The sequence below is a fragment of the Mytilus californianus genome, unplaced genomic scaffold, assembly GCF_021869535.1.
Source record: "Mytilus californianus isolate M0D057914Y unplaced genomic scaffold, xbMytCali1.0.p SCAF_6, whole genome shotgun sequence".
Classification (NCBI taxonomy): Eukaryota; Metazoa; Mollusca; class Bivalvia; order Mytilida; family Mytilidae; genus Mytilus; species Mytilus californianus.
This window is the reverse complement of record NW_026262712.1, coordinates 77,513,656-77,527,881: the sequence shown is the minus strand read 5'-3', so window position 1 is coordinate 77,527,881 and position 14,226 is coordinate 77,513,656. Positions and strand designations below refer to the sequence as shown.

General features: G+C 32.0%; 1 protein-coding gene across 1 annotated transcript in view; it reads left to right on the top strand.

The window, feature by feature from the left end:
- The window catches only part of LOC127706626 (uncharacterized), a 143,206-nt gene that overhangs the window by 50,913 nt on the left and 78,067 nt on the right, over positions 1 to 14,226 (top strand). Inside the window, exons 15-17 of the mRNA XM_052211283.1 lie at positions 1,666 to 1,784; positions 3,512 to 3,732; positions 7,350 to 7,495. Coding sequence (XP_052067243.1) covers positions 1,666 to 1,784; positions 3,512 to 3,732; positions 7,350 to 7,495 — 486 coding nt within the window. The remainder of the gene's footprint in view (positions 1 to 1,665; positions 1,785 to 3,511; positions 3,733 to 7,349; positions 7,496 to 14,226) is intronic.

The window sequence follows — 14,226 nt, the reverse complement described above, 5'->3', positions numbered from 1 at the left end:
AATGTATATGCATAACAATAAACCGAGCTCAATGCAAAGAACGTTATATCTACACATAGACAGAGAGCCCAATCCAGTGATATACTTTGTAAAACTGGCCATAATCATGATACCATGTAACTAGAATTTTCACTGTTTATTACCAAACTGCATGGAGATTCTGAAAAATAAAGCAATAAAATCTATAAGATGTAGAATATAAAGGATAATAGTAATGGCGGTAAAAATAGTAAATATTAATTGATTATTGGTATCTTAACGACACTATTAAGGGTAGTTTTTATTTAAGAAGGAAACCGGAGTTCCACCGACCTTCGATAGGAAAACTGACAGTCCTAGTCAATTGAGATTGGAGTGCACACGCACGAGCAACCTCAGTGTTGACTGGCTAGTGATTACTTTTATAACTACTTAGACCACAAGAACACCGATGTCCCTTAAAAATGGTAAATACACAAGATGACTGCATTAAAATATTTTAGTTTTCTGTAAATCAGCGATATATTCAATTTCAATTTATATTTCTTTACTTTTAGCAAACAGAAGAGCCATATTGTTATGTCCCTATCCCATTCGCAATGAGTGTCAAAATTTTACAAATCTATTCTACATTCAACATTTAATAACTTATTACGAGGTCAAATAAGCTTATATATAATTACTTACTTGTTCATTATTTTCTAATTTCCTTCATTTGCTTGCTGTAATTCTAATTAAATATCCTGAAACATGTGAAATAAATGATGAAATTTCATACATTATTGTAATCAGTATCACATTCACTTTTCTTTGTAGAACATTTTAACTAGTGTGCTTTATACAGGCTTCTGCGCTTGAAAAAAGCTTTACATAAATATTCCGGACGCCATCACGAGTGGTTGACCGTTATGGAATATCCGTTTCACAGATAATAGCGAATATCTTCCAAATGTCGTGTCTACAATCCCGTCCCCTTTTCCCTGAATGATAATTCTACCGATTTAGACTTATTACAGGGATTGTACTAACACGAGTAACACGACGGGTGCCACCTGTGGAGCAGGATCTGTTTATCCTTCCGAAACACCTGAGATCACCCCCAGTTTTTTGGTGGGGTTTGTGTTGTTCGTTTTTTAGTTTTCTATGTTTTGTTTTGTGTAACATTGCTTGTCTGTTGGTCTTTTCTTTTTTGCCATGGCGTTGTCCGTTTATTTTCGACTTGTTAGTTTGAGTGTCCCTTTGGTATTTTTCGCCTCTGTTTTACAGACATTACATTCGATTGAGCCATTGCTTTGTTGCTTTTTCAGATGTCTTAATCAACCATTTTCTACATAAAGAAATGCCTGTACTAAGTCAGGAATATGACAGTTGTTTTCAATTCGTTAGATGTGTTTGAATTTTTGATTTTGCCATTTTATAAAGGACTTTCCGTTTTGAATTTCCCTTGGAGGTCGGTACTTTTGTTATTTTACTTTTTAATACTCCACGGTGAAAAACAAATGATTTGTTACATATACTGCACATGTATTTCGAGCAATCTGCTATATGTTCCACTATTTAACGCACCTTTAAAAAGTATTCAAGTAGAAAAAGGAAAAACTAAACTAACAACTTCATTTTCCGGCGATGCTGAAATTTTAAACAATATAGCATCAGAAATAAATTGCATTTGAAATATAATTTCAGGCAGCAAATGCTTTGTTAGATGCTGCATTATTTGATGATGACCAGAATGTTAGGTATGAAGCCTTACTACAATATCGATCTCATCCAAAGTCAAAAGTGATTGAACCATTGGATACTAGGTAATACTTAACATTAGGGAAAGACTCAAAGCTTAGTTGCTAATTGATAGGTTGAGACAATTTCATGTTGTAGTTAACAATGTGCTGTTCCCCTCACAAAATCGTATTATCTAATTCAGTGTCCAATATATGTCCATTTAGGTTTAAACTAGAATGCATTAAAGAAAATTTAGACACAGATCAAAAGAAATTGTTCATCTCCGCTGAGTACATGCTTAATGGAAGGCGTTTGAAGGGAAAATTGAACTATTATGTCAAAAAGAGAAAAAAAATAATGTAGATGTAAACAGACCTATCATCCATTCCAGGGATTATCCTTCAGTGCAACCCAATTGTGATGAACATTTTATTTCTGAAATGATTCACAGGCTTGTAAATTTTTTTAGATTTGTGCTAGTTTGGGATAATGTTAAAAAATTGGAAATTAATTATTGTGATTTCAGTAAATGCTGCATACAAATAATACTTTCAACATTTTAAGTTCGAGGTTTTGTTTTTTCAATACCTATTCAGTCGCAATATCCACATTGATAACATTTTAAAAAATTCAGAATTAACAGCATTCCGCAAATTTATATACCCAAAATGAATTGAAATCAAACATTTGCTTTTGAAAGCACCAGAGGGTAATATAGGTGAAAGTTTACAAAAGAATTATGAAGGTCTTAAGGTCATCCTTGTTGACGAAAAGTCCTTGATTGGTTCATTAACCTTTGGATGGACGGAATTTCTGTGCAGGTATTGAGTTTAGATTGGTCAAAATATAGCTGAAACATGAGAGGGACTTCAAGAAGAAGTGTTTTATGAAGATAATGTATAGCTACCACCAATATTAGACTCTTCCGTTTAAATACTAAGGGAAAACTACCAGCAAGTTTGCGTGATGTTCTTGTGTTGCAACATTTCATTTGTGCTGCTTATTTACATCAAATAGTAAGGCAGGCTCATTCCCAGCAACACTTGAAGGGGATTCTTTTTGTCATACGGGAACATATAAGCACATCAGATCGATCAATTTCAATGGAAAAATTTGGAGGTAAAATAAGGTTAAGGTTTTACAAAGGAATGTCCGAGAAAGGTATCTTAATATTTTCACCACTTGATGAGGTTTGAGGTCAAAACAAACCTGATAGTAGTTAATTATGAGCATCCAATTGCCAAAATGAATGCAGTATGTCATTGTTATCATTCGAAATCACCAATCGCAGTTTTGGAATAATACAAATTTTGTTTACCAAACAAAACTAAAAGCACATGGCAAAATGGATAAGAGAAAACGGAAACGTCTAGGGGAGAAATGAAATGATTGATGCATTTATTGATAGTTAGAAGCAGATTGAATATTGCTTTGTCCATTCTAAAATAAATCGTGATGTTCACTGAAGTTCTTGAAGGAGAGTGTTGAAGGTTCTCGGTGTTCTTTTATTAAGCAGATTATTGTTCACCTTCATCCGACTCTTTTACGATTTCTAATTCGTCTTCTCTAATGGTTTTTACACAGAATATTCAGTGAACAATCAGGAAAAAATGTTCTTTTTGGAAACATTGTACTCCTTTCTTTTCTTTGACCAATTTATTTATGATTAGTAACTTTAGCAAAAAGTGCTTGAACAAATTATCAAGAGGTGATGGGTAAGATCATAAAAGTAAAAATATATGCTCATCTACGAAATGATATATTAGAAATATGTTGATTAAATGTCTACTATGTTACGTTTCTTTCACAGGTGTGTTGGAAATAATAGTGAAACAGTTGATCCTTATTCCTCTGATATTAAAGTAGTGGGTCTTCATCTCCGAAAGAAAAGAGGATTTTTTGAAGATTTTATGAAAGGATTTAACTTTAAAATTGAACCACCTGGTGTAGATTTTAAAAAGATGTTGGGTACTAAGGATGTTGGAGCATCGTTTGGAATCATTATTAAGAACAACATGTATTTAAAAGTTGGTAGGTTTATCAGTTGACTAGTTATATTGATATACTGATATTTATCTTGTTATCTATATTCTCTAAAAATCTGAATAGACTAGACTGAAAACAAGTCTTATCCATTTATGCTTTGTAAATACCTTAACCTTAAAAATCTTGGTTTGAAATACTGTTTCTTCTTATATACATATTGTCTGTCCTTTCATTTTTTATTATACGACCGCAATTTTTTTTTGCGTTCGTATTATGTTATTGCGATGTCTGGTCTGCGCCTGAAGACATTTTGGTTCGCAGAGTATAAGTGTATGGATCCCTATGAAATTTTAGAACAAGGTTTCATTCCACTAAAGGATGGTTGGGATTGTTGTTTGGGGTATTGTCCTAGCGGTTTTGTAATAAGGGTTCAAAAAAGGTTAATTTTACAGGTTCATAGAAAATAAATTGGTTCGCAGACAATAACTTTAGTATAAGTGAATGGATCTGTATGAAAGTTTAGCATAAGGTTCCATATCACAATAGGAGGTTTGGGATTGATTTTGGGGTTTATTGTCATAGCTGTTTAGTAATTAGAGGCCAAAAAGGGGCCAAAACAATTATTTGTCTGGTTTTAAGACAATAACTTGAGTATAAGTGTATATATTTCTATTAAATTTAGCACAAGGTTTCACACCAAAATAGGAAGTTTGAAATTTATTTTGGGGGTTATTGTAATTGCTGTTTAGGAATAAGGGGTTCCCAGACAAAAACTTGAATATAAGTGTATGGATCTTTACTAAATCTAAGCACAAATTTCTATACCACAATAGGAAATTTCGGATTCATTTTGGGGGTTATTGTCGTAGCTGTTTAGTAATTAGGGGCCAAAAGGGACCAAAAACAATCATTTTTCATGTTTCAGGACAATAATTTGTGTATAAGAGTATAGATTTTATGCAATTTTACCACAAAGGTTCCATTCTTCAAAAGGAAAGTTGGGATTTTTTTGGGGGGTCATTGCCCAAACCGTTTTTTTGGGCTAAAACAACAAAATGATTTTGGAGGTTATTGTCATAGCTGTTTCGTAATTAGGGCCAGAAAGAGGCCAAAAAACAATTATTTGTCTGGTTTTAAGACAATAACTTTAGTATAAGTGTATTTATCTCTATTAAATTTTAGCACAAGCTTTCACTCCACAATAGAAAGGTTGGGAAAAATATTGGGGGTTATTTTCATTGCTGTTTAGGAACTAGGGGCCAAAAAGGGCCTAACAAAAACAATTATATGTCTGGTACCACTATAGAAAGTTTCGGATTTATTTTTTTGGGGTTATTGTCGTAGCTGTTTAGTAATTAGGGGTCAAAAACAAGCATTTTTCATGTTCCAGGACAATAATTTGTGTATGAACCTCTATGAAATTTTACCACAAGGTTTCTTACTTCAAATGAAAAGTTTTTGGGGGTCATTGCTCAAACTGTTTAGTAATTAGGACCGGAAGAGGGCCAAAAACTAGGATTTTCTGATATCTGGACAAAAACATGTAATGAGTATAAGTCTATGGATTTCTAATTTATTTTGCCACAAGGTGTTATACCATAAAAAGAAGGTTGGGATTGATTTTGGGGGTTATGACCCGAACGGTTTAGGAAAAGGGGACCAAAAACAACACTTTTGTAATACTTTGAATAAACTGCTTATTTCTTAACCAATTTCAATGGAGTTTGATTCAAATTCTTGAATTATTGGGGTTCTTTAAAATGCTGAATCTAACCGGGTATTTAGAATTTGTAGTTTGGGCCCTGTTTTTGAATTGATCCATATTAAGGTCCAAAGGGTCCAAAATTTTACTTTTTTTTGATTTCATACAAAATTGAATGATTGGTGTTGTTTGATATGCTGAATCAAACCGTGTATTTAGATTTTTAATTTGGGGCCTGTCTTCAAATTGGTCCACATTAAAGTTCAAAGTGTCCAAAATTAAACTTTGTTTGATTTAAAAAAAAAATGAATTGTTGGGTTTTTTTTATATGCTTAATAACTAAGCGTGTATTTAGAAATTTGATTTTGGACACATTATTCAAGTTGGTCCAAATTGGGTCAAAAATTAAACTTTGTTTGATTTCATCAAAAATTGTATTATTGGTGTTTTGTTGATGTGCCCAGTCTAACAGTGTTTTAGATTTTTGATTTAGGGCCCGTTTTTCAAATTCATCCATATTAATTTGCATTAGCTGTCAGGTTCATGTTCACCGATTTGACTCAAATTCTCATATTTGGTTTATGATATACTAAAACGTATTTCCAAATACAAAAAGTCTAAAATTAACAATAAACAATGCATGCACTTCATAATATGTATCAACATTTCGTGTCTATTGTTGTCTAATTAACCATCGATATGACCTCCGAAGACTGCCGATGGTCATATAACCCGATATAAACATAAATATAAATTTAAACAGATAGTGACCACGTGCAATTGGATTTTTCTTAGTCTGTTTGATTTCATATCTTAGGTTAAAAAGTATCTTTATCATCGTTGTTATCAGTTAAAGAATGATTTTTTTTATCGAATCAGTCAACCAAATGGTTCATTCTTGTTTCACTTTCAATGTTGACATTCTTTTCCTTGAAAACTGAATGTATGCGTAACCCATGTCTAGCTAAGGGTCAAATTGAAGGTCACATGAATACGGATTCAATGAGGTCGAATTATTCACTTGCAAGTGAATAATTCATCAGGGATGTTTCTTAGCTTTTTTTTTGACAAAATTGAACCAAATTGGCTGCTAAATGCGAATTATTATTTCACTATTTCACTTTCATTTATGATTGAACAAAAAAAAATAATATTTTGATTTTTTTCATATCTCGTAGCTAATGCCCCTTTAAACACACTGTATTGATTGTGAATAATGTTTTTGTTATTCTGTATAAATCAATTTTGAGAATGTTACATATATATGTTTTTATGAAGCAAACCCCTTTAAAAACTAATATTGTCCTTTTACAAATAAATAAATTAAATTGTTGGTGTACTAAGATATTATCGTAAATTAATAAATAGATGAATTAAATTATTGGTGTACTTGGATATGCTGAACTAAACCGAGTATTTAGATTTTGGATATAGGACTATAATAGGTAAAATCCAATTTCAACGTTCTATGACCACATTTGTTCTGTGACAGAAACCTATGATGTGTCAAATATTTAATCACAATTCAAATTCAGAGTTGTATCATACTTGAATGTAGTGTCCATACTTGCCCCAACTACTCAGGGTTCAATCTCTGTGGTCGTTTTTCCCGCTGCGCCTTGTGAAGCATGTTATATCTTTTGTGAAGAGGTAGACTGTGTTTTTGAAATGAGTTTTACTGGCATTATTGTATCTCTTTTTTTTTCTCAAAAAGTAAATGATATACTTTTACAGCATTTTTCACTTTGCTGACCATATATTTAATCTCAATCACTGGTATCTATATAGTTTTTATAAATTTTAAATAATGACATGTGTTCATTTAGCATAAATCCTTTGAAATTTAGAATTAAGATCAAATCATTATACTGTCTTTTGTGTTTAATGTTCACCTTTGTTAATATGATTAAGTTACCAATCATTTACATTCTATACATGAGTTTGAATTTTTCTTTTATAGCTCCCCTTGGTAGCGCCTTCAAAGTTGATATTCACGACGAAGCATATGCAAAAGTACATCTTGGTATCATTAATAAAAACCTGGATTTCCTTGTAGCAAGATTATGTTTTAAAGGAGATACTTCCTACAATTTGGACTTGTTTCAGGTATTTGTTTTGACTCTAAATTATGACTATTTGTTATGAATATGCTTTAAATATGTCGGTTTGGGTTGTTCACCCAATTTGGTAAATATAACGGAACTATAAACAACTGTCTAACAAGTGGGAGGGTTAGCTAGCTTATAATCCTGTTTTCATTAATCATTTTCTTTGGACGATGTCTGTACCAATTCAGGAATATGACAGTTGTTTTCCATGCGTTCGAGATCCATTGGTTGAAAAAGAATAACGTTTAGGTTGTCATTTTTTATGGAGTGCCTCTTTTTGAATATACCTTGATATTCTGTATTTTAGTTATACTTTTTGAATTATTCCGTGTGCATAAATTGTTTGTTCTAAATTTATGCATATGATCCGTATGACCTGCATATATCAAAGATATTTTACTCTTTATCCAATATAGTAAATGTAGCTTGTAAACCGATGTGCATTAATTAATTCCCATGATTAGAAGTACCCAGAGAACAAAAGGAAATAAAACGGGATCTCAATATCTTTATTCCAAGTGAAAGGATATTGCTGAAAATGGTGGGTTGATGGAAATAAAGCTTTCGTCTGTCCTACAGAGGGTTAGTTCTTGGAGTTATAAATTCGTTGAGTAAAATAAATAAGGAATCGATAGATGTATAATTTATCATTTATCTACTCGAAAATGGGTCTATTACACAGCTGTCATTCAGTATATCGAGAGAAATTATCGTGAAAGAAAAAATAACGGTTGTCAAGTATTGCACTGTTATCATGACATATCTGGAATAGGACAATGAAGACAATCTTATCGCGAAAACATTAGCAAGATTAATAGATAATCTAATTTATCAAGTTATAAAGGCAAATATTGAAAATTTTTTTTTTTTGTCTAATTCATAGTTCATCATTATGATCAGTATCTGCCAAAATCTGAGTTAAACAGGTCACCCTATAAGGCAGGTTGCTCTTCAACATTCCAATAACAGGAAAAGTAGAATAAAAACTAAATTTATTCATCATATGAATGACTAAGTTAATATTCTATAAACAGTGTTGTTCGTTATTAATGTTTAAAAAAAGGCTCTTAATATTATTTTGTAGTAGCATACTAAGTGTGGAAAAATAAGAACATTTATATAAATTTGATATTTATGATCATGAAAGATCGGTTCCACTTTTTTTGTGATCGTGAATAAACCCACAAAAGATCAGGTATTGCTTATTTGTCATCGCAAAAATCAATGAAAGCTTTCAAATCGTTGTGTAATTATATGACAATTTATCATTGTAATTGGTACAGCAGAAGACTAAACTTCCATCACTTTTTCCGACTCACTTTTATTGCAGAATCAAACTATGCGGCTATGACGGTTATACACTACCAAGAATTTACCCACGTTTTTTTGGTACATTTCTACCCTCGTACATATCAGTACTGTTTGTTGAGACTAAAAATTTGTAATGTTATACTTTCTATTATTTCAGTACTGTTCATTATTATACAATAACTGTACCGTAACTAATTCTATAAATTCAGTACTGTTTTTTTCAGTACTGTTTCAGTACTGATTTCGTCAGTACTGTTTCAGTACTGATTTTGACAGTACTGTTTCAGTACTGATTTTGTCAGTATTGTTTCAGTACTGATTTTGTCAGTACTAGTTCAGTACTGACTTCGTCACTAATGTTTCAGTACTGATTTTGTCAGTAATGTTTCTGTACTTATTTTGTCAGTATTGTAATTGTACCGATTTTATTAGTTCTATTATTGTACTGATGTTTGTCATTTGCTTTTTTAGTAAATACTTACCTTTTAGTGCGCACCTTATCCATATATCAAAAATAGTTGTTTCTTTAGGTATAGCTGTAGCAGTCGATTTGGTGTGGTTTATCTTTTTAATCTGAATGCATATTGTTTCAAAAAATATTGGGAACTGAAAACTTATAAACTAAGTAAGTATAGTATGGTATATTGTGACATGTTGGTGACTCTTTTTTATTTTTTTTATATTTTGTATCTTGTGTAGACATCGCTGATTCAGTGTTGACCTCTATCATTAGAGAAATTTTGACACCTGTACATCTGTACAATTGGTATCCAAAAATAGGTTGGATAATTATGTGACTATATTATTATAATTCTTGTTTAGCTGGTTACATATTAAAACTTATGGTTTTTCTCTTCGACTATATCACTCTGCTGAGCAGGACTTTTTAGCGACGTGAAAATGATTGAGGAAAAGTATCAAGCTTACTTTCGTCTATCAAAAAACTATTGAAGTGAAGGGAAAAACAACAAAAATGAAGCAAGATAAGCAGTTTATCGGATTTTCTCAAGGGAATTGTTTACCCTTTAGAAGCACATGAATTCATTCCCGGTTTTTAGTCGAGTTGGTGTTGTTTTTTTTTATGTATTTTAACTGTTGTTGTAAATGCACTTTGGTTTTATGAGTCTTTGTTTACTCCTTGATTTTGATTGCGACTGTCTTTCTGTGTTAAAAAAAAATACGCAATCGACACCAGAGAGATTTACATTGTGGTTCGAGGCTGATATTTTACAATATCAATGTGTATAAAACCGCACAATTTATACAAATATCTAACAAGATAAGAATCTTCAATACTTTTCATTTTTGGTATTTTGCTATTGCTTAAAACATGTTGACATTAATGATTCCATATGTTAATATGTTGGGTAATGTATTGTAATTAACATAAAACAATGTCTCATATCCTTTTTTTTATCATAACTGGAATTTCTTTTATTTATCATAACAATTGTTTTAATATAATAATCTTTATTGTCAAATAAACATATGAAGTCTGTGACAAAAATGTCAATCATTTTCATGCCGATAATTTGTAAAGTTGCGATTGATTTTTCTTTCATATTTTCCTTTCAGAGTAAGAATACTTGAAATACTGGGAGGATTATTTTGAGAAAATTAAGATAATGCCTTTACCAAGTTAAGAATGTGACAGTTGTTTTCCATTCGTTCTGCTATTTGATGTGCTTTAGCGTTTGGTTTTGCCAGATGTTTATGAAATTTCCCCGCTTTTTAAAATTTTTCAGAGTTCAGTATTGTTGTAATCTACCACTACATTTTTTTTATATAACGGTGGAATAAGATTTGCACATTTTAAATCATTTAAAGAATATTTCTGTTGATATATATATATTAAGTAAAAAATATAGTTAAATTCAGCAGAAACTTAGGATACAATTGTACTATATAACCCCTTGATTATTTTATGACCCTTGTAATTAAGGTTCATAAATAAAACAATCAAAGAAACACTTAATTTTGCATGTATCATGTTTTATTGCTCTCCCCCCTTTGCCATCTTTTCTTTGGAATGCTTTATAGAATGTCAGTTTCCTGGCTGGTGTCTTTTCCTCAATTCAGTCTCACATATGATGTGTCTTGCTACATGTAGATTGGTAATTCCAGAGGACTCCCTAGTTCTAATATGAGCTCATTACAAGCATCCATCTTTTATGTTTTGGTACTTGTACGAAACTCGGAATTACATGGTTTATGATTAAATATTGTCTTTTCTGATGAATGCCATATTAAAATACATCCTTCTGTATATAGGTCTTTAATTTTCACATCGTACGTTCCCATTTCAGCGGCTGTCTTCTATGCTGTTAATCATTCTGAGAATTTATTCCTAAATAAAAAAAGCAAAATATGATAATTAAATCCATCAACCTCGAAGTATTGGTGTTTGCCAGTGACAAATATTTCATGCACATGTAGCTTTAACCATCAGTCTATTTATGTGCTCTTTATAATAATTATAACATGTCAAAAGTTTGCAGTTGATGATTAAAATGGTGTAGAAAGTTTCTGCAAGTCATAAAAACACATAATTAGTTTCATGATATGTCTTCAACTTAGTATTTTGCACCATCTCAAAAACCAGAGTGATCGCATAGATCCAGCATGGCTGAATAAAAAAATCCAAAAGTAACTAAAATTTTATTATAAAACATTTAAGGAATGATTGTAATATTTTTTCTGTCTATGAAGAAATAACATCAAAAATGTGGTGCACACTGAATAACCCGCGTAGCACCACATTTTTTATGTTATTTCGAATAGACAGAAAAAATATTACAGTCATTTCTTATAATTTAATTCTAAATTCCATTTTAAACCGGAGTAAACCATGAAAAAACGTTGATGACGTCACGGTCACATGACAAAATTATGTCTATGAGCTGATAAACAAAACAACGTCAGCCAATCAGAAGACGCGTTACATCCAAAATTAAATTATTTCAAACGAGAAAAATAATAAACAATATATAGCAGTCAATGTGGCGGGATTATATAAGTTTGTTGGCACCTGGGACAATGGTGGACTAATATCAAAATGTATCACAAATAAATGAAGCGGTAAAAAAACCCCGTCAAAATAGGAACAAGTGGGATCGGGACAGATGAGAAAGAAGTGGGAAGTGGGAAAAGAGGGTGGTAAAGGGGGCTCTGAACACGGAAACACGTGAAATAAAAATCGCAAAAACGTTGCACGGAAAATTAAAATCGGGAAAAACGAAGCACGAGAAAAACAATCGTAAATATTAAGGAAAAAGTACTAGAAGTTATTACTCAGCCGTTCTTGAAGATCATGCAGTCATTATTAATTGACATAAAGACCCTGCGGTCAACTCTTAGCGTCCACTAGTATCTAATTTGAAAAAAAAAATATTCATAGTAATTTGATCAATTAATATTCTGGGAACACATAATTCAAAACAATCTCTGACTGACTTTGAATTTAGTCCTGGTTTACTTTTTAATCAAATGTGGGACAAGCACGAGAAATTTAGAGTACCAACACGAAACACGGAAAATAAATAAGAAAAAACACGAAGCACGCACATCGAACCTAACACGAGAAAACGAGAAATAAAACCTCAAAACACGAAAACACGTGAAATAAAAAGGTCGAAAACGTTGCACGAAAATAACCCTTTACCACCCTCGGAAAAAAATACTGTGTGGCAAAAACACAGGATTTGAGGAAATGAGCATGTGTCGGTCGGATCCAGCAATTTTTAAAAAGGGGATCCAAATCAGGAGATAGGGTTCCCAAATTTATTTTTCCTTTCAAATGCATTAATCGCCAAAAAAAAAGGGGGTTCCAACCCTCGGACCCCTCCCCCTGGATCCGCCGATGCCCACCCCCCTTTTCCTTATCATACGTTCAGAAACATTCAGGATTTATCATTCTCAAATATCAAGTATTGATTGATATTATTTCATAACGTTTGGTCAAGTAGTAATAATATGAATATTCAAAACAACCCACGATTTAGCGTCTCCATTCATATTTTACAAATGCCATGGCATTAATTTTGGCATTTACAGAAAGTTCTGTAACCAGGGGCGGATCCATCCATTTTTTAAAAGAGGTTTCCCAACACTGGATAAAAGGTTAGGGGCGGGGTTCCAACTATATGTCCCAATTCAAATTCATTGATCGTCCCATAAAAGGGGGGGTTCCAACACCCGGACCCCCTAGATCCGCCAATGTGTAACGCGTATTCTCCTACTTAGGATATGTGTTTTAAATTAGCCATGCGACAATTTTCTCAATTTTAAAATATTCAATATATACCATACCTTTTGTCCAGAAGAAGTTTGAACTGTTGACTTGTTGAAATGTCAGTGCGAGTGCAAAAATAACGTTTGTAAACAATGAATGACGTCATGAAATCCAATCACATAAACGTAGGCAATATTGTAATACCATGCTTACAGACAATAGAAATTAATTTTAGAGAATTTCTTCCCTCGTTTTTCTGTTTTTTTTTTTAATTCGTATTTTCAAACATTTCTCTAAAATTTTGAGGAATAAGTGGTCAACAAAATAATAATAAACATGATTAAAAAATAAACAAAATGAATATGGATAGTTATGTCTAGTATAAAAATTATTTTCTCGCCTACCGAAACAAGGCTTGGAATGAAAATTTTAATATGAAACGTTTGATACGTTACAACAAGAAGTAGTTCATAGAATCCGCTGCTCGGAGTTTTTATTTATTTTTATTTGTACACGCATTGTTTTTGTTTTTATTTTTATTGGGGGCCGTTGTTTTGTTTATATGATTATTTGAGAGATTTTTTTACGGTATTTATCAATTATAACAAGGTTTACTAAGCTAATCGGATAACAAGGATAAATATATTTTAGTATTTTAGAGGTGGTTAAGAATCAGTTATGCATTTCACTTGACAAAGATAAAAAAAAAGCACTTATAAAGCTAGTAGCAATGGGTATATTATTTTCATTTTTTTTTTAAAGACAAAAAAGATAAAAAAAACTACATTTCAAGGTTAAAAGTTGTATTTTTAAATAATATTGTATTAAAAACATCGTTTATAACAATCTTAGAGCAATAGTTTTCATAAAATTACTTTTACATCGCTCTTCATAATTACGGCTACATTGACGCGGGAAAAATTATGGACGGCGGGAAAGCACTGTTCTACAGAGAGGCACAAGTTTTGCAACGTCACAGATATGAAACGTCAAGATGCTTTTGGCGCGACAAAGCAAGAAAAAAACTCGGCAGCAAGAGGGTTAAACCTCTTGCTGCCAAAGGGACATTTATGTCGTAACTACAATACCCTTCCCTTTTCACGAATGTGACTTACCGAATTAGACTATTTACCGGATTTGTAATAACATAAGCAACACGACGGGTGCCACATGTGGAGCAGGATCTG